This window comes from Cyclopterus lumpus, chromosome 7 (genome assembly GCF_009769545.1).
Source record: "Cyclopterus lumpus isolate fCycLum1 chromosome 7, fCycLum1.pri, whole genome shotgun sequence".
Lineage (NCBI taxonomy): Eukaryota > Metazoa > Chordata > Actinopteri > Perciformes > Cyclopteridae > Cyclopterus > Cyclopterus lumpus.
Window position 1 is genome coordinate 21,633,587 of NC_046972.1, and position 25,036 is coordinate 21,658,622.

At 44.4% G+C, this 25,036-nt stretch overlaps 1 protein-coding gene across 1 annotated transcript; it reads left to right on the forward strand.

Annotated features, from left to right (window-relative positions):
• The first annotated feature begins 18,040 nt into the window (after nt 1–18,040).
• On the forward strand, nt 18,041–23,993 carry slc6a1a (solute carrier family 6 member 1a). The gene is made up of 14 exons (XM_034537911.1): nt 18,041–18,284; nt 18,535–18,666; nt 18,842–18,942; nt 19,100–19,209; nt 19,384–19,516; nt 20,228–20,362; nt 20,483–20,586; nt 21,187–21,311; nt 21,468–21,580; nt 22,170–22,301; nt 22,456–22,558; nt 22,905–23,005; nt 23,172–23,339; nt 23,508–23,993. The coding sequence occupies exons 1-14, from the start codon at nt 18,041–18,043 to the stop codon at nt 23,991–23,993; spliced, it is 2,187 nt and encodes a 728-aa protein (XP_034393802.1).
• Nucleotides 23,994–25,036: the final 1,043 nt, after the last annotated feature.

The window sequence follows — 25,036 nt, forward strand, 5'->3', positions numbered from 1 at the left end:
CACAAAAAAAGCTCTGACACACACGCGCGCGCACAGGCGCACACGCTGTGGCAGGCATTCTAAATGACGAGTGATCATGCTGGTTTATAATGGGATGCTAATGGGGACTGGCACAGCTTACAAGCATCATGCAGCCACTCAGAGAGAGAGAGGGAGAGAGAGAGAGAGAGAGAGAAGGAGAGAGAGAGAGAGAAGGAGCTCACACTGAACAACATGTCCTATACTCTTACACAGATCTCCTGACAAAGACCTCACGTCGGTGCACATCAGTTACATGCAAAAGGTGGAGCCTCTGTGGAAATAGACAGGTGAGGAGGAGGAGGAGGAGGAGGAGGGGGGGGGGGGGGGGGGGGGGGGGGGGGGTTGTGTGCACTCTCCATCGACCGTTTGTCCAAAAAAAAACGTAACTGAGAAACACACTGAAAAAAGGAAATGAAACGTCATCAATGGCACCGGCTCCATCGGCAGAAACCCAACGCACACTGATGAGTCCACATGGTCGGCCAGACAGATTCATTTTGGAGAGCCGCGTGCAGTCTGGTGGATGCCAGGAGCGATGAGCACGCTCTCTGCAGGGGGCACTAGAATCTAATGTAAAGCTTCCACCAGCGTGCACACACGCACACGCCCCCCCCGTCCCCCCCGTCCCCCCCGTCCCCCTCCCACACACACACCAAAAGGCTGGCACACGCACCGAAAAGAAAGCATATGTATAGCTGTGCCGTTTTATTGGAGCTCTCCATCAATTTCCTCTTTACACCGGCGCGCGAGGCTGCCGTCTGCTCCACGCGGCGCAATCAGACGGCGCATCTCAAACACACAATTCAACCCGCACACCGCTTTTTGAGGGGTTGCCATAGAAACTCTGCTTGGTGGAAGCGGGCAGAAAATGAGAGGAGATGAACGGGGCTATTTCCCCCCCCCCCCCCCATCCCAACTCCACCTCCCTCTCTTCCTCCCTGCCACCACATTTTGTCCTCAGAGCGACTGTTTTATTTTTCTCTTCATTGCCTCTAATGCGCGTACACATGCTCATATGGAAATCTCTTGAACATATGGGGGGGGGGGGGGGGGGGGGTTCACAAATAGGGTTAACAATGTTTGCTTGCGCTCCATTCATGCACATTTACTAAAACCCACAAGTCCACATATCATGCAACGCACACATGCTTTCCCACCAGGTTATGTGACATTGCGCTTGACATAATAATAATTTATCTTGACACGGCTTGTTGTTATTTGAAAAGCTGGATTTCCACCTTCAACCAGGAAAAAAATCTTCTGCATGCAGAAAACGTTACAGATTATAAAACGTGTCAAAAAAAAAAAAAAAGCCCGAGGCGGAACATCTCACGCCGGCAATGCTCGTGAAGATCGACCACTATGCACATACATCGTGGTCGATTTAAATACTGGCGTGATGTAATGATTGGGTTGACGTGCAGCTGCACAGGAGGTCCTCCTCACCTCCGTGGAGGCGGAGGACGCGGAGGGGGAGCTGAGCCTGTCAGTCTCTCTCTCTCTCTCTCTCTCTCTCTCTCTCTCTCTCCATCCATTCCTCTCTGCCCTCCTTTCATTGATGACCAACCTGTCAGCAGCTCCTGTTGCAGCAGGCTGCGAATGCTCTGCATGAGACTGTGTTTCGTTTTTGTCGTCGTTGTTGTTGTTGTTGTTGTTGTTGTTGTGTTTGAAAGCATCTTCTACCTCCGTCCAGTGAGTGCTTTTATCAGAGAGGCCTCCGATCGGTGACAATGTCTAACCCAAATTGAAGGGATTTATCTTCCGGAGACGGGGGGGGGGGGGGGGGGGGGGGGGGGGTCGTCTTCTCTGCGCTTCACTGCGCTCAGTGGTTTTCTTTCTGGGACTCTTCTTTTTTGTTGTTGCAGGGCGAAGCACTCGGCTCCTCACATCAGAGCTCTAATGAGCCAGTGGCCACATACCCCCCCCCCCCCCCCCCCCCCCCCCCCCCCCGCACTCTGCCGGGGGCCAGCGTTTTCCAGTCCACTGGACCACCAAGTCGCCTACCACCCATTCTTCATACCCCCCCCCCCCCCCTTTTTATGGGTGTATGAGACACCCATAAAAAAGATGTCCTCTAAGAGATCCGGGGGAAGAAGTTCCCCTTCGAGCAAGAGAGGAAATGTGTGAAATAATAAGCGGTCCAGATTCTGTCTCGAGATTTATCCTCGAAACACGTTGGAGAAGAGATTAATGGTGGATGTGTCATGTGAAAGAGGAAAACTTTCTATTTTGACCCAGTAACTAATACTATACTAGTTACTGGAAACTATGTTTCTGTAAACATGGCTACTCAAATAATCACTGCGTTTCTGTTAAGGGTGATATATTCATAAACAAAGAAAAATACAGGTCTTATATGCAGAATTATACACAATACAAAATACTGTATATAAAGTTCATGAGTAAAATAAAGCTCCACCTGTAAATGTGTATTATTACAACAACAACAAAAAATGTATGTTCTGTTTGGGAAATATATATCCAACATCGTTTTATCACCTTGATATTCCGTAATTGTTTTTTGGGGTATTGACCCTAAATAGAAGTACCGTCACGATGCAGGATAACACATTTGGACATTTCTCTGTGAATGAATTTGGTCAAAATAGACATATTCCACCCTTATTTGGGGGAAATAAGAACGCTTTGTGGTCATTTCTGCATTTTGTCACCCACATCAAATGAGTATAAATCAGACCCCAGACACCGAGGATGCAAAGCCAATGTTAACTAAATGGAACGTATGGAGCCAGTACAATATTTTAATACAGTAACTTGAATTTCTAAGCCATGTAGCCTGTGACAAGAGTACAAATTCTCCCTGCGCCGCGCACACACACACACACACACACACACACACACACACACACACACACACACACATTTGGGATTTGTCACTGCCTTCTCCTCTTCCCTTCAAATAGCAGCTCTCTGAAATGGGATCCGCAGGCCCTCGGGGTCTCTGACAATGTTTCAGACATTCCTAAGTAAAACGAACAGCGGCATAACTTCAGCAATACTACATTTTAAAAAAAAGTTTGTACATTGAGAGAAAGCAGGTCACGATTCCAACGGTTATCACCTAACTTTTCCATTACCGTACTGAGACGAATGGTACATCGCTTCTGGAATTTCTTTTAACGTAGAATAGCAATGAAAATCATTGGCTTTCATAGCAGTAATAAAACACAATACAGTAAATATCAACAATATTATTGTAAATGGTCCTTCACCAATGAATACATTAAATATACACTCAATGAAGGGTCTGTTAAGTCCCCTATTGGAAAAAAAAGCATGGCAAAGTACAAAGTAATCATCTCCGCCAGGAAGATCATGCGTATGTGTGCACGTGAGTGAGTGAGTGTGCACGTCTGTGTCCGTCCGAGGCTAATCTTTCATTCCGCTGCAGCAAATTGCTCTGCGGATCACTTTTATTGTTGTTTTGGACAAAAGTGTTTCGGCTAAACAACGCAAACGGCTACCGGTACGCCATCGGTACGCACACCGCCGCGAGTCAACCGCTGCTAAATGTAGTTTTTTTTTTTAGAAAGATTGCATGAAGTGTCTTGTTCAACGACTTCGAGCCAATTGACCTGCACACGTCGGCGTTTTGTCAAAGAGGTTGAATGGAGTGCGTTTTACCACGCCAGCATATCGGTGTCTAGATTAACTAATTATGCGCCGTATTCCTTCAATCACAGAATCGCACTAATTAATGTACCGTTATACGAACTTCTGCTGAAATCTGTTTTTCCAAATGCAAACACGTACGTAACCTAAAAAAAACACAAAAAAACGCCTGTCAAATGTTATCCTGTGTTTTTAGCCATCGCCACTCTGACTTTGGTCCTCTGACTTTCCCTCTAGCGCCACCACGATTGGATGGGTTGCCATGAAATGTAGTACAGATATGCCTGTTTCCCAGAGGATGTGGTTCTATTGGCCCTCTCACTTTTTTCCTCTATTGCCACCAGAAGATCAAAGTTTTCACCGAGAGCGTGTTAGCATGCCGCCTTTAAAATTGGACTTGCAAGCGTCACTGTGCCTTTGTACAGTACAGCCTGACAGAATGACTGTGGCATGTCTGTAGACTCTTGTTTTCATAAGCAGGGCTACTGTATTTCTGTCCTGGTATTTGCCGTCGGCCAGCGCTGATCTGTGCTGTGTGTCCTGTCCAAGAGAAATGTTTTGAAATGGCTCTGTAACTGGGATACCGTTTGAGCCCTGAATAGACTGTCAGCATTAAAGCTGAACACAATGTCACAATGGTGCCATCATGTGCGAAAGAAACGCAGGAAAAGTGCCCTCATGGAAGGCCCTACGGTATCGATTATGTTCCCTCTGGGTTGCCCTTCCAGAGGAGGAAACAAGACGCAGTGCACTAATGGGAAAAACTTAGATGGAGAAAACTGTATGCAGTGCCATATATACGCTGCCATACGTGATAGAAAACGTTCTGCACGCCGCCACCTTAGGGAGCTTGAGTCCCCCACCGGCCTACATCGTGAAATGGAAATGCAAAGGAGGAAAGTGACCCATTCCAATGTCATTAGTAATTCTATTTTGGCTTTGGCAATTTGGTAAGGAAAGGAAATCAATATAAAGCTATACCTTGCTTAATTGTCTCCTTAATGTGCTGCCCTTTGGGGTGACCGACCAGACGGCAACCTCCGGGACTGACAGGTGAAACCGCTGCAGAAGAGCCTTAAAACTGCATTCTTTCTCATAGCCATCAGGGGGTGACTCCTCTGGTTGTATAGAAGTCTGCTTCATGTGTTAAAAGCTGCATTTTCTCTACTGACCACCAGGGGGCGACTCCTCTGGTTGTATAGAAGTCTATGCTTCATGTGTTAAAGCTGCATTCTCTCTACTGACCACCAGGGGGCGACTCCTCTGGTTGTATAGAAGTCTATGCTTCATGTGTTAAAGCTGCATTCTCTCTACTGACCACCAGGGGGTGACTCCTCTGGTTGTATAGAAGTCTATGCTTCATGTGTTAAAGCTGCATTCTCTCTCCTGACCACCAGGGGGCGACTCCTCTGGTTGTATAGAAGTCTATGCTTCATGTGTTAAAGCTGCATTCTCTCTCCTGACCACCAGGGGGCGACTCCTCTGGTTGTATAGAAGTCTATATAAATGACTCTACTTCTCTCTTGATTTATTCCCTCAGTAAACACTGTAAACACGAGTTTATGGTCTCAATCTCTAGTTTCAAGTCTTCTTCAATACAGCGTGATGTTCATAGCTTCACCCTCTCGACACTTCATGGTCGCAAAAAGCCAAGACATGGACGGCAAAGATTTGGATCTTTACACAATAGGCGACGCACGGTGAAAACAATCACTGGTTATATACAGTCAATGCAACCAACATGCAAAACTGCCAACGAGCTCAACCTTGTGCAGCAAGAAGAAACATGTCCGACTGTGAGATCTGCTACAAGCTAAGATCCAAAGTGCTAAAGAGTAGTGGAGTCCTTGGTTGGTGCCTTCATGCATCAGTGCATGCGTTGCGTGTTTAATCTCACAAGTCAAACTACGAAGAGAAAAAACAAATTGGGACGATTCCACCCGCGGTGAGATGTGGGTCCAGAAGTACAGTTTTTATTTGTTACACAATTCGTGGCACTGTCTGTGGATGAATGCCCTCCGGAGGCTCATTCACAAGATAAATTGGCCTGAAATTCATTTTGTCCTCCAGACAGTCTGTGTCTCCATTTGTATGTCTCACTCTCTCTCTCCTACCAACAAACATGCACTAATGCTCTCCTGTTCCTCCACATTATTCAGGGTTGCAGTATACACTCCGGCCAAAAGAGGAGGAGAAAAAAAACACAAAAAAACACCTTTGCATCCGTCTGTGTAGCTGAAGTCCAGCCCGGGGCTTACGAGGCTTCAGTGAAGTGTGCTGTGATTTGACAAGGCCAGTGACAGGAGGCACTGTAAATATCCGGCTGTCATGTGACTCACTCATTGGCCTCAAGGAACCAACGAAAGGTCAGTGTTTCCTGATGCCAATGCCAACAACTAAATTAAATGACTTCAGCTCTTGCTCATGCATCTGTCCCAATTCATGGGGATGGATACATCGGAGGTGTTGCATCACACACACACACACACACACACACACACACACACACACACACACACACACACACACACACACACACACAGTTCGTTATACAAGCTCATCTGCCATCTCTAGATGTGGATATATGTATTCCATCACATACACCATCAGGCATGTGGCACGCAATCACAACCCCCGGATTCGTCCTCACATGTCGGACAGCGGCGGCGACGTATTATCACGTCTCCGCAGCTTCGCTCAGAAAGCAAATGGCAATTTACGTTCTTTATCCCAACAGTGCAGAAGGATAAATAGCAGAATTTCACTACATACCAAAAAGAAAAATACACTGGAAATCAAAGGGTCAATTTTTGATGCATCTGGGTGCTAATGCATTGGCATTTATGTGCAAAGGCACCAACACTGTTGTGCTCTAATTGGCGACCACAAAAATATGATGCACAAGGAGACAAAAAAAGAAACACTAAATAAGTCACAATTTACATTCTAAGAAGCACGGTTAAAAATAGATTTTAAGAACAGTCAAATATTTAATAATCTGTTGGAAGAAAAAGAGAAAAAGAGTTTTAATGCAAAGAGAAAATAGATGCTGAGAAACGTCCAAAAAGCCTGAAACTCTGTAATGCCCCCCAGTGGGAAAGCACATGTCCTAAAACACACGCCACACTGATTAATTAGGCAATTTTAAATACATTTTCCAGTGCGCCACTGGTTAATGCCTGCGGTAAATCCAATGCTCTTATAATAAAAATGTGGTTTACTTTGTTTACTGTGCCACAGGGAGACATGGGAGTTCCTGGAGGAAATAAGTGATAAAACTATAGCAGCCGCTGGTACATCGTGGGTCTCCCCTTGTGGAGGCTGAAGGGTGACAAATTCAACAAGTTTGGGATTTGTTATTGAAACAGTGCTTTGTTATGTTGAATTGGCAAAAGAAATTGGCATATGATAGCTTTGATATGAAATCCTTCACATGAGGATCTAGTCAAAGCCTTGCAAAAGATCGTCTTATGCTCTCACTACAGAATTGTTTTAAATAAAATAATAATGTGAATTTACTCTCAAGAATTGAGAATTTCTCAATATTTGTTGTTGGTTTGTTTTCTTCATATTTGACTCCATCAGCTTCCAAATGCACCTACTACACACAGTCCTTTGTCACTCAAATATTGACACATTGATTGTCCATTTGACTTATAATGTAATTGCAGCAGCCTCATGGACATGGATGGATTACTTAACATTTATTGTTGGAAAGTCAAAAAACTGTGAAAAGTAGGGATGTGAGATTACCTCACTTTGTGCCTACGACCTACTGGAAAATCAATTTTCTAGTCTTACTTCTGTGAATGAGCACAGTGTGCTTCTTACTATATCAACACTTTCTAATATGAAAAATGGAGTACCCCAGGGATCTGTTCTTGGGCTTCTGTTTTTCTCACAATATACTTCTGCTGTTGGCCTTTCTCACGGCAGGCATTTTGACCTGTAACAGGCGTTACTAATAAGACTAGCGAGGGTCTGTTCTCAATCCAAATGCAAAACTCCCATTGGCTTTTTGTCGAGGGGACCCGACGCAATGCTAACGTCTAGGTTTGGCCTACAAAAATACATCATCCCTGCAGCACTATTGTTTCTTCAGTGAAAAGGGCTTTTGGATGTAATGCTGGAATTGATATCCACCATTACGCCGATGATACTCCGCTGTATGTGCCTGCAAGGGTGGAGGATTGTTCTACAATTGAGAAAAGTAGAGACCTGCTCCTCCCCTGCAGTGTTTATGTATTATAAAAAGGCATCGTAGGTTTCCTTTGAGTGTTTCCTATACGTTGTAATTTTCCCTGTATTTCGTATTATATTTGTGGAGAGAAATGTTATTGTGGCCTTGGGAAATTATTTAGCATATCCACATCAAATGAGCAAAATACTAAAAATGAGAAGAATTTAAATGTACGAGACTCTTTAGTCCCGGATTTATCAAGTGTCCTTAAATAATGATGCAATCTTTTATTGTGCTTGCAGACAGCAGCCGTATAGCAGATAAACCACAACTGGTGATGCCAGTTACAGTGCTCATAAATACTAAATAATCCAGTGATCAGTGTGTCAATAATTTAATATGATCAGCTACATCTTCACGGATGTTGTCTTTGGAAATTACGTAGAAATGTTTACATAATTTGACATATTGAAAGCTGAATAAATGCAATAGAAATGCGCGTCTCCGACCATTGAAAGCTTGATCTTGCATTTTATGTTTAAATTTCCTAAAAATGGTGATTAAAAAGAAGTGTTGGCCAAACACGTCAGTCCAGATGTTATTTTCTCTCCTGGGACAGAATCAACACGACATGAGAGTTGCCATGACGCACGCTCATAAATGATGGAATTGATTGTTGCCCTGCGACATGAGAATTTGTAGGAAACAAATTACTAATGAATCAATAATCAAGGACATCATTTATTTATTTCACAGTTAACTATTTGCAGATGTGTTACACTAAGGGCAATTCCTTCTGGGGAAGTCATAAACAGACAACATATGACTTAATGTTTCTTTTTCTTTGTTGTGATAAACATATTTGTCATCCAACTCTATACATAATATTTGATATAAGACTTTTTTAGGTAAATGTCTATAATACCAATTTAAAAGTATATACAACAACTTGATTTACATCAGATCTTATTGTTTGTTTTGTAAATAAGATTATTATGATTGTTACAGGGTTGAAACTTCAAGTCAGTTATCCAGTAAAAATCCCAAAAACGTGGGAAAAGCTGTTTGAAGACTCGACTATGAGCTGCAGTAAGTTGTAATAACATAGAACATGTTTTAAACATTGTAAAGAAGGGAATTGATTGATTAATTAATAAAAACATTGCTGTAAGTAGATATCTAAAGGATCTATAACCAAAACTATGTTAGTGGAGAGCAACATGTACTGTATACAAATGTATGTTAGTTTACTATTAAATTATTTTGCAATTTTGTTGCATTTTTGTTTAGTTCACATTATTGTTGTCATTTAAGTCAAATCATTTTTGACAATTGGTTAAAACTGCACTCGTAATCCGGGAAAAATTCAGTTTCTCTTGAAGCGTAAGTTTAGCCACAGTATGCGTTTACGTTGTGAAACCTACAACTAATTGGTTTTGTGGCCTAAACCTAACGTTACATTCTTTCTGTGGTGTCGAAACTTCATAATAAACACTTTACTGGATAAGTTTGCTTTCCTGGTTTATTTCCGCAGGCTTAGACTATACTCGAGATGCATGTAGCATGCGGCTTCATATTCACGTATACGTGTTCAGGTTGTGTTTACCCGTGAGCCCTGTCCTCCAGCTGATTCCGGCTTATCTCGGGCTACCAGTGTTAGCACTGACCAGGCTGATGCTGCCAGCGATTACAACCATTTTATTCCCTGTAATTAGCGATTACTGAAGCTCTCCTCCAAAATGTTGAAGGGGGTTGAAGAAGTGGTTCGGGGACGGATTAAAACTCGACGTCGACGGCAAATGCTAATTATTTTTTTTTACGTTAAAGCTCCGAATTGGGAGCTTAGCTGGCGAATTCTGTCCACGCGCTCTAACCCATTCTTGTCAGTGCTGGGAGGATTGTGTGGTCTCACCGATGGGTTGGACGACCGGCTCCCCTCCGCTTTGAAGCCGATAAACCTTTTAAAACCGTGACAAATGTTCTCCTGCAATTTTGCCAGAGGAAATGAAAATAAATGAAATAGGTAGAGCGGGCGCAGGAATATGAAAATGTGGCCCCGTCCACCTCCTCAGAGGCTCCGTCGCCATACAGCTAAGTTTGTCCTTTAAAAAAAAAAGAAAAAAAAGGCTGAAACGCTTCCTCCTGCACAGCTTTGAGCTTAAGCTACAGCGATTGTCTCCTCTGGAGCGGTCTTTTCCGCATCTTAAAGCACATTAACCCAGTGGTTCTGCATCAACAGGGCGGCCGCTAACAGCCAATGACGTGCCGGCGTGGGTGACATGTGGCGCGTCGTGCAACGGTGATCGGGCGGCGTGGCACAAGTTAGGCAGCAAGGGTGAGACATCCAGTCAGTTTCCATAGTGACGTGGTTGAATGGGGAAGGATTAGCAGGGGCAGCGTGGTGAGAGAGGATTGCAGGCTTCTCCTGTCAAAGCTCGCGTTTTAAAGAGCTCCGTTTCTGGTGAAGCTGATGATGGACCCCCCCCCCCCCCACCATGCAGACGTTTTAGTGTCAGCTTTTACTGTGAGGATTTCTCAGGTGTGCAATACTTGATGAGCCAGTTTTTTCCACAGTAACACGAGACCGGAGTGCGACCGGTGATGCCAAAATCAACACATGCATCTCAAAAACTCGGGAAGGCACTTAAAGGTGTTTTGCAGTTTTGCAGTTTGAGTGTATTTTCAAAATAAAACTTCCGTCGACACAGGAAGTTAAGTTTACTCAACAAAACCACTCGGGTCGGTTTAGGAAACGAGCGTAATCAACAACGACTCACGTGACCAAATTGTCAACGTTGTTTTTTTTTTGTTTCACACGGTTCTCCTGGATGAAAGTCCTGTGTTTGTTTTGATCCATCCTCCTCCTCCTCCTCCTCCTCCTCCTCCTCCTCCTCCTCTTCCTCCTCTTCCTACCTTTCAGTTGCTCTGAGCGTCTCAAAATGCCCTCCGTTGGGTTTACAGTCACATTATTTAAAGGCGTCATTATTTGACCAGTTGGAAGTGAAACCGGGTTGGCCAAATCTAATAGAAATATTGCCGAAAATTAACTTGTTTGTTGTGAATTACAACCAAGCCAGAAGTGTGTTAGACCAGCTGTTTTCTCACTACTTAAAAACTGCCTTCAAATCTGCAGAATGGGCTGTTAAACATTACATTATTGCCAGTTCATAGCCAGTAATTTTAGGAATGTAATCCTTCCTATATGGCTAACCATTATGTGTCTGTGTGTGTGTGTGTGTGTGTGTGTGTGTGTGTGTGTGTGTGTGTGTGTGCCATCTCTGTCTCACTTCAAATAACACTCAGTGATATTATAATTAATCAAATTCCCTCACAAATTATCCGAAATGGTTATCGCGTGTTGGTCATTTATTTGTGAAGAAGTTGCTTTAATCCCATTATTTATATTCGCCATCTATTAGCTCTGGTTTTGATGAGGAAATAATGACGGCAGCTGAAATGCAACTCTCCAGAGTCAATTAAATATATAATATAATTATCGGTATTATCTGAGACCGTGCCTTTGATATGCTGAGATTTACTCAAGCATTTTATCAACGCACATTGGAGGTGGAGATTCAAAGATTATCATTTCAAACTGAAGACCAAATAGCCTTTAATACACATTTTAACATTAATTATTTGTTCAAGAGCAGCTAGCTATTACGGATTTAGAAATATACCAAACAATCATCCACATCCAAGGACGAGTTTTGAATGTCTCCTCTTCATGACGAGAGCAGTTTTTTAAAACACCATTTCAGAGCAATATGTTCTACAAAGCCCTCCAGGGCCGAGCCCCCTCCCACCTGCCTGACCTCCTGCACCGAGGGTCTACATTGCCGCCCCCTCCCTGTGGATCGCCCCCCCCCAACACCTTGAGAGAAAAAACTGAGAACTCTAACAGCGTGCACCTGCATCCAAAACGCACCGATTTCAATGCAATTTCATTATGTGTTTGAAACCGTTATTGCTTTACCCGTTTACGTTGCTTTTTTTTTTACAATAATGTATTATATATATATATATATATATATACACACACACGTATAATACATACATAATATCTATATTTCCACTGATTATATTTCTTTATTTTTTCCCTTCTTTTTTCTTTAATTTAAAAGCTCTTTTTAAAAATGTTATTGTGAGGAAATACCAAGTAAAAAGGTCAACATCAGTCCAGTAACGTGTCATATTCCAACTTTACATAAAGAGATGCTACATTTGTGTGTGTTGTGTTTGCACAAACACACACACACACACACACACACACACACACAGACTATACATCTGGTCAATAAGTGTGACAATGCTTTTAACACACATTGTATCAGAATGTAAATGCATTAAATTGTGTTTTTCTTTTCCCTTCTAATTTTGAGAATCAAACACAACAGATTACATTGTTTACAAAAGCCATTGAAGCTGTTATTGCTAGAATACAGCCACGCATGGTTCCTCGTGGGTAATTCATTTCAAAAGGCCCTTTTAGTCTTTGACACGCATTCATATGCCGGCGTATATTCCTGCGCAGCCTAGATGTGCTTTTAACCCTCAGAAGCCTAATCTGCTCCATTAATGGACTTTTTGTAGAAGTTAATTAACCATTTTCAATGATAGCAGCACAGCAATCCCAGTAGAGAGCCATACAAGGAGGGAGTAGAGACGGAGACCGATTATGCTGTTGCCTAGCAACACATGTACAAAATTTGAAGCGATTTAGTGCCCCCATACTGGTTATCACGGAGGTCAGATGTTTTCTAAATCCACACCGTGTGCTGGCTGTCACACACATGGTGGGGGGCTGTCAACAGATCAACACGGGTACCGGTTCCCTCGTCCCGCCCGGTGCACGCCGACGTGTCGACGGCTAACGTGTTAAACCTGCAGCCGCACGGCAACCCGAATGCCTCCTAAAGCACGGCCGTCTGATTCCACGGATTTGTGCAAACGGCATTTCTTCTTGAACGAGAGGCTAAAATGCTACAGAACTCAATCCCGACAGCTAGTCTTTTTGCAGCTGTGGGATTTAACTTCTTTGCATAGTTGATCCCTCCAGGAAGGTAAAAAAAAAAAAAAATAATAAAACACCCGAGGAGAGAAACTGAGCATGCGCCACCACAATGTGGTCGATGATTCACTCGCTATTCCTGAAATATCATTGGCCGGGCCCACCTCACTGATTCCTGCATCCCACAATACTTCAATACGCATGTAAATAATATCTGTTTATTATCCTTTTGTTAAAAAAAAACAAAATCTGTCCTCTCAGCTAGTTTTTAAATGGTGTGTTTGTGAGAGAGATAGAGAGAACAAGGGGGTATACAAAGAGGCCGGGAGAGGAAGAGAGAAGGCGAGACTGAGCTGCTGAGGCACTCACTTCACAGCAAATTTAGGTCATGCTAAACAAATGCTACGCTCAAGAAGCACCGCAGACAAACAGGAGCCTGGGAGTGATTCCTGCATCGTCTTTCGTGGGGGGAGACGATGCAGCAACGCTCTCAGGTGTCTCCGTGCTGGGAAAGCGTGAGGTGAATTTCATCAATCATCAAATCCCTGGGCCAAAATAACATTTGTGCTTCATGTAGAGAGATATTAGGCCGGCGGTTATGCGGTTACGCGTTACTTTGCGTACGACGGCGTGGCTACGAGTCTTGAACAATGCACAACGGGGTTATGGACACAGAGAGCGCACAGCAACAGAGGCTTCTGACGGGATAACTCTTTGTGGGATTACCTCAAAAATAAAAAGGCATATTTTTATTTCGAAGTGCCTCGGCTTCAAAACAAGGGGTTTTGTAAATATTTACTGTTGATTTCCTTGTGTTTGTGAAGTGTGTTTTTGCGTAAAGCAGCTTTTCAGCAACCAGATTGGTCCTGAACAGTGTGTTGAAGCAGTATTTACCTAAAAAAAAATCAATTGATCTACCGCCCATGAATATGAGTGACATGAGGGACATTATGTTAAGATGCCTGACACGTGAATCATCATTCCCACTGTCGCTTGTCAGCAGTCAGCAGATTGACTTCTCGTGTTTACAATGAAAATAAAAAAAACTGGGGAGCGTGCACAATTTCTGCAGAGACGGAGGAAAACAAGTCGGCGACAATATGAATAAAATATGTGAAATGCTTACGATTAGCATACTAATGACTAATCATCATGCTAATCAGTTTCTTCTTTTTTTTTTTGCGGCCCTCAAAATCGCAGACTGGCGTTTGAGAAATATGAGTCCTCGTAAAAAAAAAAAAGGCCGGCTGAAGAGAGAGAGAGAGAGAGAGAGAGAGAGAGAGAGACAGAGAGAGCGGTTAAAAAGCCACGATTTCAAGGGAGAAAATGGAGGGCGGATCCTCACAGCGGCCTGTCACACGAGCTCGAGACGCATGAAGACATTTGAACTTTTGCTACATTCGTGCATTCAAAAAAAAATATTAAAAAAAATATTATATTTATATTATATTGATATGTTGTGTTTTTCATCTATTAATTTGGCATTTAAGTTACTTTTCTATTTATTTTAATTTCTCAACATATTTTGGTAATAATGCGTTATTTTATTTCATCGAATAATGTACATTTAAAATACAATAATCACAATTGGGTCCAAATAAAACCAAACTAAATGCGGGAAAAGGGGGGATAAAGCTCCCCCCCCCCCCCCTAGCATTAAGATGATTTTACAGCCAATGGGCCCCGTAAAGAGGGGCAGCGAGACTCAATCTACAGTCTCTAAAAGCCATTACAAGAAAGAACAAGTGTCCCAGGCTAATGGAGCGCGCACAGTGTTCACAAGGAGCCGAGGAAACTAGCCACCCACTGAAATTAAGAGACGCGGGGGCGAACATGGGCCATGTGAGCCGAATCAAACCGAAGCTGCAGGGGTTAAGAGGTCAGCTGGCTGAGCGTACACATGTCACCAGCACATTTGGACATGCCCGTGTGCTCCATCAGCAGGTGTAGAAATATGTGTCGTGCCTTTCTTTTCTTTTTTTCACACCCCCACACATGTCCGGCGGGGACGGCGAAACCCAGATGGGGTTTTTTTAATTTTTTTTTTTTTTTTAAATGCTGCATTTCACGTGGTATCATTTAGTAGGTTAGTTCACCCCTCATTGGGTTTGCCATCTGGTGCCCTCTCAGCCTCCTGGTGATGGAGGAACATTCACGCTGGAGTCTGAATGCCGACAGAAGTTTTACACCTGCAGCCGGCAGTCGGTGCACTCCCCCCTCCACCCCTCGGCTCACTGGCATGAAAATAAAGAACAGAAAAGAAAAAAGTGCTTCTTCATCTTCTGATATTATGCAGCGAGAGGAGCACACGTTTATAAAAAAAAAAAAAAACAAGCATGAAAGCACCGACAAGTAGACGCCAACGTGACATCACAGTTCAGGAAAGAAGAAAAAAAAGGGGTGGGGGGGGACTTCCGCTAAATATGAAATCAAACAAGTGGGCCTATTTATACATGCTGTGAATCTCTTACCTTCAAATTGACGAGCTGCTCCTTTTCAAAGATGTTGTTCTTGTTCTTTCACTTTCCGGATTGGTTTCTGGAGAGGATGAACAAAAAAAAAAGAAAGAAAGAAAGACAGAAAGAAAGAAAGAAAGAAAGACAGAAAGAAAGAAAGAAGAAGAAGAAGAAGAAGACAACAATCCAATCGTTGCTGATTAGCTGTGTGGGGGGGGAGTCCAGCCTCCCGCGTGTTTTTTTTTCTTCTATCACATATTTAGGCGCGTTTTTTCTTCTTTTATAGTTTGGTTCATTTTCTTCTCTTTCATTGTTGAGTCGCTCTCATCTCATTGGTCATTGGACGATTACAGGAGGCAGAGAGTTGGACAACCGGTCCCGATGTTCACGCCCTTTATTGACGGCCTGATGCCTTTATCACAATTTGCCAGATTTGCAGACGGTCGCTGACTGGCCTATTTTTAATAATACGCGTTCATGCTGCTTATATTACCCCCCCCCCCCCCCCCCTCATATGTTTCCATTTTGCACCTCGACTGTAGATAGCATTGCTTGAGGGGAGGGGGGGGGTGCTCTTTTTGTGTGCATGTGTCATGAGGGTTGGGGGGGGGGGGGGGGGGGGGGGGTATTTTGTGTTGCTGGGCTGCAGAGATAATTGCATTTTGAGCAGCCTGGATCCTAAAGTGTTTGAGGGGAACAACCTGAATTAAAAGACGTGTAAAGCCCACTGACCAAATATCCATAACTTTGAAATGGGAATTGTTCTCGTTCTCATGAATTGGAAAAAATGTGCAATGGGAGGTAAAAAATAAAATAAAAAACGCCTCAATATTGATGTGTATTAAAATTGGGGGGGGGGGGGGGGGGGGGTGAAAACAATTTGAAATGTTATTTAATTTTTCAATTAAAAGACAAAACATGTCAGTGATGTCAGCCTATATAGATGAGGAAGATGAGGAGGGGGGGGGGGGGGGGGGTTGGAGGAGAGGGGGGGGGGCGACTTTGAGATGACATTGAGGCGGTATAGATGGGAGTTGAGTCTCTGGTTGTTGATGTTAGACAGTCGCACAAGGCGAAGCGGCTGCTGCCCGTGTTGATTCAGCCTCCTCCTCCTCCTCCTCTTCCTCCTCCTCCTCCTCCTCCTCCTCCTCTTCCTCCTCCTGGTCTTCAGCACTGTTCCCCGCTGGACAGCTCCTGCTTGGACATCTCTAACGCTGCGTGGTCCCCTTTAAGTCTTTTAATGGAAGTAACACCTATTTGTGTTCCAAGACATTTTGGGAGTTTACAACTTGGTCCGCGGGAGGAATCTACGGATACCTCGTTTGGAGATTTGCGGCGGCGCGGATCACAGATCCATTGTGAGTAAACCCGGTGCTGAAGGATTGCGTCCGCCTGTGTGCGTGCGTGCGTGCGTGCGTGCGTGCGTGCGTGTGTGTGCGCGCGCGTTTAAAGCCGGCTAATGCATGATTCTTTATTATTAGTCTTTGCAGCGGCGGTGCGTGTAATAAAAATTGTGAATGAGCCCGCCGGTGCGTTGCTGGGGGGGGGGGGGGGGGGGGGTCAATGCTGCACGATGAGCTCTGCACCGACACGGTGTACAGCCAATTAAATACCGAATTAAGTGTTGCAGTTCGCCAGTTCCGAACGTGGACGGCGCAAATGTGGAGGTGCAAATGTGGCGTTTGTTAACGCGTTTTTCGGTTCCCCGATTAATCGGATGGAACGGTTTGGCTGTGTGTGTGTGTGTGTGTGTGTGTGTGTGTGTGTGTGTGTGTCTGTGTGTGTGTGTGTGTGTGTGCAGCCTGATGCGTAAAGCTTTTACGCATTGGACATCCCTTTGTCTCCACTGTGCGTTTTGTGTTCCAATTTATTGGATATATATCCTCTCTGTGTTCCTGCCGCTTGCAATTCTGCGTGTGGAGAATCAGCTCGGAGAACCTGCAGGTGGTAATTGGTGTGGACTCCGCTTCATTATGCATAATTATCATACAGGGTGCTGTTGCCACGGTGCGTCTTGCGCTAGAAGTGCATGTTTTTTTTTGGTGTGGATATCCTGTAACGTGTCTTAAAGTTTATTCGTCAGCAAAATTGTCGATTCTCGTGTATTTGTTTTTATTTATTTACAGACTTTGTTTAGGCTTTCGTGCGCGTGCTCAACTGCTCGTGGCTGCTGTTTCATTTACGCGCAATCTGTCCGTCTGATGTGTTTGAGTTATGGTGAGCAAGTCCAGCATGACTTTGCCGTCGATGGGTATTTTTTTTGAGGGGGGTTGTTTGTTGAGTCTGATATGAATGAATATGGGTTTTTTTGTCAGTTCATGAGCTGCTTTAGCGTTTTTAAAATGCATAATTCAGTAAACGAGTGTGTGTTGAATTCCTGTCGCCGAGTAAATGCATTAGTGCAAAATGTGTTTGCATTTCAAGTAACCACATATTCACCGCCTCCTGAGAGAGAGAGATGGAGAGATAGAGAGAGAGAGAGAGAGAGAGAGAGAGAGAGAGAGAGAGAGAGAGAGAGAGAGAGAGAGAAGGAAAAAACCGACCAAATGCTCTATTCACGATTCCAGGTTAACGGCGACTGTGCTCAGGCTCCATCTCCAGACATTTGGTCCAAAGGTTAGGTGTTAAAAAAAAAAAAAAATTTAAAAAAAGAAACCCACGAAGCTGCTGTCTACGTGGACCGGTGCTGAAGCCTCCCGTTCCACTGCCAGGACCTCTGCCAGAGCCAGAGCCAGAGCCATGGCGACGAACGGCACCAAGACGGAGGGACAGGTCACGGAAATGAACGACGTGGTGGCCACGAACAACGACAGGCCCGAGTCCCTGGAGGTGCAGGCCGCCGCCGGCGGGCAGCAGGCACCAGGACTGCCCGAAAGAGAAACGTGGGGAGGGAGGTTTGATTTCCTCCTGTCGTGTGTGGGTTACGCAATTGGACTGGGCAACGTGTGGAGATTCCCTTATCTCTGTGGAAAGAACGGTGGAGGTAAACATCATTTTCACAGCTAATTTATGGAAACAAAAAAAAACAAAAACATGCCACGGTGCACCGTTCAGGTCCACGGTGCACGAGCTAACCTAATGGACCGTGTCGATTACATGCAGAGAATGAATATCGCATACATTTACAAGCTTGATTAATTGTGCTGTTTCTTTTATTATTGTTTTGGTTAACTTAACATTGGCCTTTTTTTTTTCAATGCAAAAAACTCGATTTATACTTTTTGTCCATCCAGGAGCCTTCTTGATCCCCTATTTTTTGACTCTCATATTTGCTGGGATGCCCTTGTTCCTACTGGAGACCTCCCTTGGTCAATACACCTCCATTGGAGGGCTTGGTGTGTGGAAACTGGCTCCTATGTTTAAAGGTATACACTTCACTTTCACTTATTTATAGACAATTGTGTCTTGATACCAGGCCTGTCCCAAAAAATAAATTAAAAAATATATATATATAATATTTAGGGTTCATGGAGGCCACATAACACACGTATCCAAGGATATTTTTTACTACACTGCCTAATTAATTTTTCTATGATATAGGTGTGGGCCTCGCCGCAGCGGTCCTGTCCTTCTGGCTTAACATTTACTACATTGTAATCATTTCTTGGGCCATTTACTACCTGTACAACTCCTTCACCACTGTAAGTATCACACTCACTCAAGACGGCACCAGACGAGGGTGAAGGTTCTTATATATCAGCCCATTAGGAATTCCACCCTGTGATATTTGCATTTTATTAATTAGGAAAAAAAATCAACAAAACACTTGTCATTTTTTTTTTTTTTTTTTTTTTCCAGGAACTTCCGTGGAGCTCGTGTAACAACGTGTGGAACACAGAGAAATGTTACACGAACCACTCCATCGCAGACACCACCAACCTCACCAGTTCAGTGGTGGAGTTCTGGGAGTAAGATATTGACTGTGCTTTTCACAACTAGCAGAGCTTTAAAGTATATCCCGCATGCATAACCACCCCCCCCCCCCCACCCCCACCCCGAGATACATGAAAGACAGCCTCCTCTGCCGCATGCCCCCCCCCCCCCTGCTTCCCTGTCTCACTGTCGCTCGCTCTCACTTATAGGCGCAACATGCACGAAATGACCGATGGCTTGGAAAAACCGGGCACGATTCGACTGCCACTGGCAATAACACTGGCCGTCGCCTGGGTCCTGGTGTACTTCTGTATCTGGAAAGGGGTTGGCTGGACGGGGAAGGTAAGACGTTTGCCAGATTCGGGGGCGAGGGGGGTGGGGGGGGGGGGGGGGTATCCAAAGACCTCTTGTGCTTCCAAAATGACCAGGGCACAGCACGTGACGGCGATGCAATATTAATCAGTCTAATATGACCTCATCAATCATTTAAACCGCAGTCAGCATTGTCCAGATTGCTTCTTTTTTTTTTGTTTTATGTGAGAGGAGAAGACATCAAACGCTTCGTGTTCACTAATCCTCTTCTGCCTCGTGGCGGCTCCTCTAATTCCAATTCTCCCGACACGGCGTCTATGTGCCGAGTGTGGATCCGCGATAGGAGGAGCAAACAACGCAGCCATACGCCACAATCCGGTTTTCGGGGTCCTCTCCCTCGTGGGGGCCACATTTTCGAGCTTGTCACGTGACCATGGCGAATAAAATTAGTTTTGGTCACAAACACACACACACCCCCCAACACCCCCCCACACACTTGCTTGCACAGTGTCACAAATGCACATAGCCATTCACTGTGAAGCTGCTTTTGCTGAATATTTGGTCTGTTTTGTTTGTGTGTGTGTGTGTGTGTGTGTGTGTGTGTGAGAGAGGCCCAAGAAAATTGATCTAGAAAACCTTTATATACATTATTCTTTTTTTTTTTTTTAAATTCGCCAATACTAATTCTGTATGCATCATAAATGTGCTCGAGATTCAACGGTGTCCCTGCTTGTCTCACAGGTCGTTTACTTCTCAGCCACGTATCCCTACTTCATGCTGTTTATTCTCTTCATCCGCGGGGTGACTCTACCTGGAGCGATAGATGGAATTCTGTTCTACATCACCCCTGACTTTCAGAAACTCAAAGAATCGGAGGTAATGACATGTGATCATGTGACTCCTGTCTACGCACTGCATGCCTGGAGGGGGGGGGGGGGGGGGGGGGGGCGGAGCTCGTGCATCATGCAGCTAAAATGCTTGTGTTCCTTTTGTCAGGTATGGCTGGATGCAGCTACCCAGATCTTTTTTTCCTACGGATTGGGATTGGGGTCACTTATAGCTCTGGGCAGCTATAACCCTTTCAATAACAACGTGTACAAGTAAGACTTGGTGGTGATTCACAAATAGAGATAATCTATGAGAAAGAGATGGAGAATGCTGCTGTATTTATTAATATATCAGAATGACTTGTGATAGCTGAACATGGCCAGCAAATTAAATTGCACATTTTATCCACCTCTATTAAATAAATGGCCTTATTTAATGTGAGATGCTGGCGTAAAATATGATAATAATCCAAGGAGATGTTTCTTGCAAGTTGGTGTGTGCGTGCCACATGAAGAAAAACAACGACTATGATTGCGAAGCCTGAGTGTTTTTTCTCCGGCAGCCCCATGGTTCTGGGTCACATAAACAATCTAGTTACATAAAGAAAGAAAAACAGTTGCGTTCTTTCTGTGGGCAAGTTTCAAAATGGAGATATCTGCTCTACGTGTATATTAATGAACGATACGTTTCATTATCCGTCAAATGAGATCTGTTTATGTCCGTCAAAAAAAACAAAAAAACATTTAGCCAAACATCTTTATGATCAAAAGGAGTTCACGATCTCCTGGAAGCTTGATACAGAAAGGAAAAAAGAAAACCGAGTCAACTTAAAATCTTTGACAACAGGCCTATGTTATATTTCCTGTCCCCAGAGACTCCATTATCGTGTGCTGCATCAACTCGTGCACCAGCATGTTTGCCGGCTTTGTAATCTTCTCCATCGTCGGCTTCATGTCACACGTGACGAAGAGACCCATCGCCGACGTGGCAGCTTCAGGTAAAATACAAATATTCCGCATGTAGTAGAAAAGCGCACCGTCATCGATACCGACTGCATTCCGTCATCACTTCTGTGTGAACGTGTGCGTTTTGCGGTCACAACTGTGGCGTTCCATGACAATAGATGCCCTGATGCAATATGATTTTCTTCCAGGTCCTGGCTTAGCTTTCCTGGCCTACCCGGAGGCTGTAACCCAGTTGCCCGTGTCTCCTCTCTGGGCCATTCTGTTCTTCTCCATGCTGCTCATGCTGGGGATAGACAGCCAGGTAAGGGGGCTTGGAGATGATCCGCTCATGGGCTGACCTAAATATTTAAATGCAAGGTGCATATCATGCAGCTCACCCCTTTGCTCTCTGCGTGATAAGCATGCAATTTGCTTCTTGTGGACAGATATGGCTGAGCTTTGACATCAGCTGTCGGGTCTTTTTAACGTAGCTTTATCACCTCCGCGTGCCCCGCAGGTCTCCCTGTCCGTGTAGATTTGGGTTCGAATAAGGCCAGAGAGGACGAGGAAAAAAATAATACATGCAGCTATATGCACCGCGTGCGACCACCAGCACTTCAAAGTAAAAGACTTAAATTATAACCCCGTTCTAAATAGGGTTCATGGCCTTTGCATATCAAAAGCTATTTCCAAAATGGTCCCCAAGAAGCGAATGCTTGGTCATTCAGAAGATAACATTAGTGTTTCTGTCCCCGGGGCCTTTTGCCAGTTGTCAGCATCAGTCAGTCAAACTTGCAACATAAAAAAACTTCCTCGGCGAAGAAGACATTTTGCAAATTATATAAAATCGCAGAGCTTTAAATGTGTACTTGTAGGATATTAAAATGCTCCCTCCCGCGTGTCTCTTTCAGTTCTGCACCGTCGAAGGCTTCATCACCGCGCTGGTGGACGAGTTTCCCAAAGTTCTCAGGGGCAGACGAGAGATCTTCATCGCGGTCGTCTGTCTGGTGTCGTATGTGATCGGACTTTCAAACATCACGCAGGTATACGCGGCGGCCGAATGAGCGCTGGAGTCGAAAAAAAAAAAAAGAAGATGCAATTAAAAGATAGAAGTGAAATTAACGCATCTATAACGTACCGGAGCATTTTATGATGTATTATAAAAACACTTTTTTTTCTTTTTCTTTCTGTACCCAGGGTGGAATCTATGTGTTCAAGCTGTTTGACTACTACTCTGCCAGTGGCATGTGTCTGCTGTTCTTGGTCTTCTTCGAATGCATCTCCATATCCTGGTTCTACGGTGCGTATCATCGATGTTTTCACGCAATATTGCAAAAGATGGAAGAAAAAAATAATTGCTTTTTTTTTTGGGGGGGGGGGGGGGGGGGGGGGGGTCTTTCTTCACAATTTAACAAATGAATTCAGCGAAGTATCACATATGTGAAAAAAAAAGTCGTGGGGGATAAATGCAAAGGTTAAGAGGAAGCGTCACACCCAGTCTGAAGAGATTCGCGCAGCTTTCACCGCGGTTCAGCCTCCAGGTCCTCGCCCGTCCTTCATCGTCGTGCACGGCATAGAGACCGCCGGCAAATTGAAATAAATTGGATGTGAATATTTTGACCGTGGATTCATTTTTTGTCTCGCAGGTGTGGACAAGTTCTACGACAACATCCAGGAGATGATTGGCTACAGGCCCTGTATATGGTGGAAGATGTGCTGGGTCGTGTTCACCCCGCTCATCGTCGGCGTGAGTACTTCGCGCTAATACGACCGTACATCTAAAGTCACGACACGACAAATGAAACAATAAATAAAGTCAATATTACCTGCCCGCAGCCACGGCAGGCTGAGGCCGCGCTGCTGCCCGTGGCCGGTGGTGTCAGGATACATAAAGCGTCTCGTGTCTCCCACAGGGGGTGTTCTTGTTCAGCGCCATACAAATGGTGCCTCTCAAAATGGGAGACTATGTGTTCCCGGCCTGGGGTCAGGGAGTGGGCTGGCTCATGGCGATGTCCTCCATGATTCTCATACCGGGATACATGATCTACATGTATCTGGGACTCAAGGGCACGTACAAAGAGGTAAATACAACTTAATTGTCTGTCGGGTTTGTTGTTGCTAGCTTGCGTTGCTAGCTTAAAGCTATTCCGACCACAACAAAAAAATAAAAATGTTCCTCTTGTGTAATTAATATGTTGTGTTTCTCTTTTTTCTCTTGTGTAATTAATACGTTGTGTTTTCTCTCCCAGCGACTTCGGATCATGCTTAGGCCTCCGGCGGTCGTCAGGCGACCTCTGGAGAACGGACCCGAGCAGCAGGCGGAGACCAACGCGGCGAAACTATCCAGCCCCGCAGATACCGCTAGCCCCGCCAACCCGGCGCCCGCCAACCCCGCCAGCCCGGCTCCTGTCATCGCCATCAGCCCCGTGACCCCCGCTAACCAAGCTCCTCCGCCAGCTAATCCAGTCGCCGCCACTGCTACCGCCGCCGTTAGCGCCGTTAGCGCCGTTAGCGCTGTTAGCGCCGTTAGCCCAGTGATCCAGGCAACTAGTCCTACCACCAACATCACCGTCACCACCACCACCACCACCACGGCCAGTCCGGCTAACCCCGCCGCTACAACTGTTAGCCCGACCAGCCCACCACCCAACCCAGTGAGCCCAACGGCGCCCGTGAACCCCCCGAACCCAACCAGCCCGACCTCTAACCTGACCAATGCCGAGGCCAACGTGTAGATAACAAAGAAACCCTCACGGAGCATGTAGACAAAAAGAGAACATTACAAAAGGACTTCCAAGATTATAATTGATTCACCTACCTCCAGGGGCAATATGTGATCAAAAAAAACGATTTTCAAACCACGTGTCGTTTTTTTTCTGCATTTATAAAAAAAAAAAAAAAAAAACAAGCCAACAATGTCTTATTGTTGGTTTGCATTCCGAAAACAATATCAAAGACTGTTAGTGTTCACAAATACAACCGTAAATCTGAATTGAAAAAAAAAAAATGATGTAAAACCTACTGTGTAATACTGTGAGAAAAGAAGAAAAAATACATAGAGATATAGATTAGAGATGTGTTGAATATCTTCATGAATCAAGTTAATACCGTGTGAATATAGTAGATGAAGTAGTGGACGAAATTGACGTCATTCAAGAGTGCCGAGGGATGGCGTCAATTTTATTGTGGATGTTTACTAAACCTCACAGTTTCCAAACGTTGCACTCTGTGAGGTAAACTACAGGCCACAAGGCCGACGGGGAGCTCCGAGAAAGCACAATGCCAATAACAAGTTCACGTTTAGGAGCTCTGTTGCAAAAGATGTTGTGTGTGTGTGTGTGTGTGTGTGTGTGTGTGAGAGAGACTGTTATTTTTCCGTCCTTTTTTTCAGTAAAAAAAAAAAAAAAAAAGGGAAAAACTTTTATGTGATGGAGAAAAAACATTTTTAGAATTATTTTTAGGATGTTTTATACTATACTGTGTTGTGATGGAGGACCAAAATCAATAGGCAGACAAAAGCAAAAACTATGCCATTTAGTGTTCGAGGGTGGGGGGGGGTGTTTGGCAAAAAGCACAGGGTACAAGAAGACGTACAAATAAAAAATAAAATAAGAGTTTAAATAACGTAAAAGAGAAGAAGAAGAAAAAAGAAAGCACAGGGTTAAGGAAGGTGATTTACAAACATCGACTATCCCATAATGCCGACAGTCAATCCTGTTTACGTTTTTGCATGCTTTCCTCAGGAAAAAATTCTGAAATGTCTCCTGACAAAAAAAAA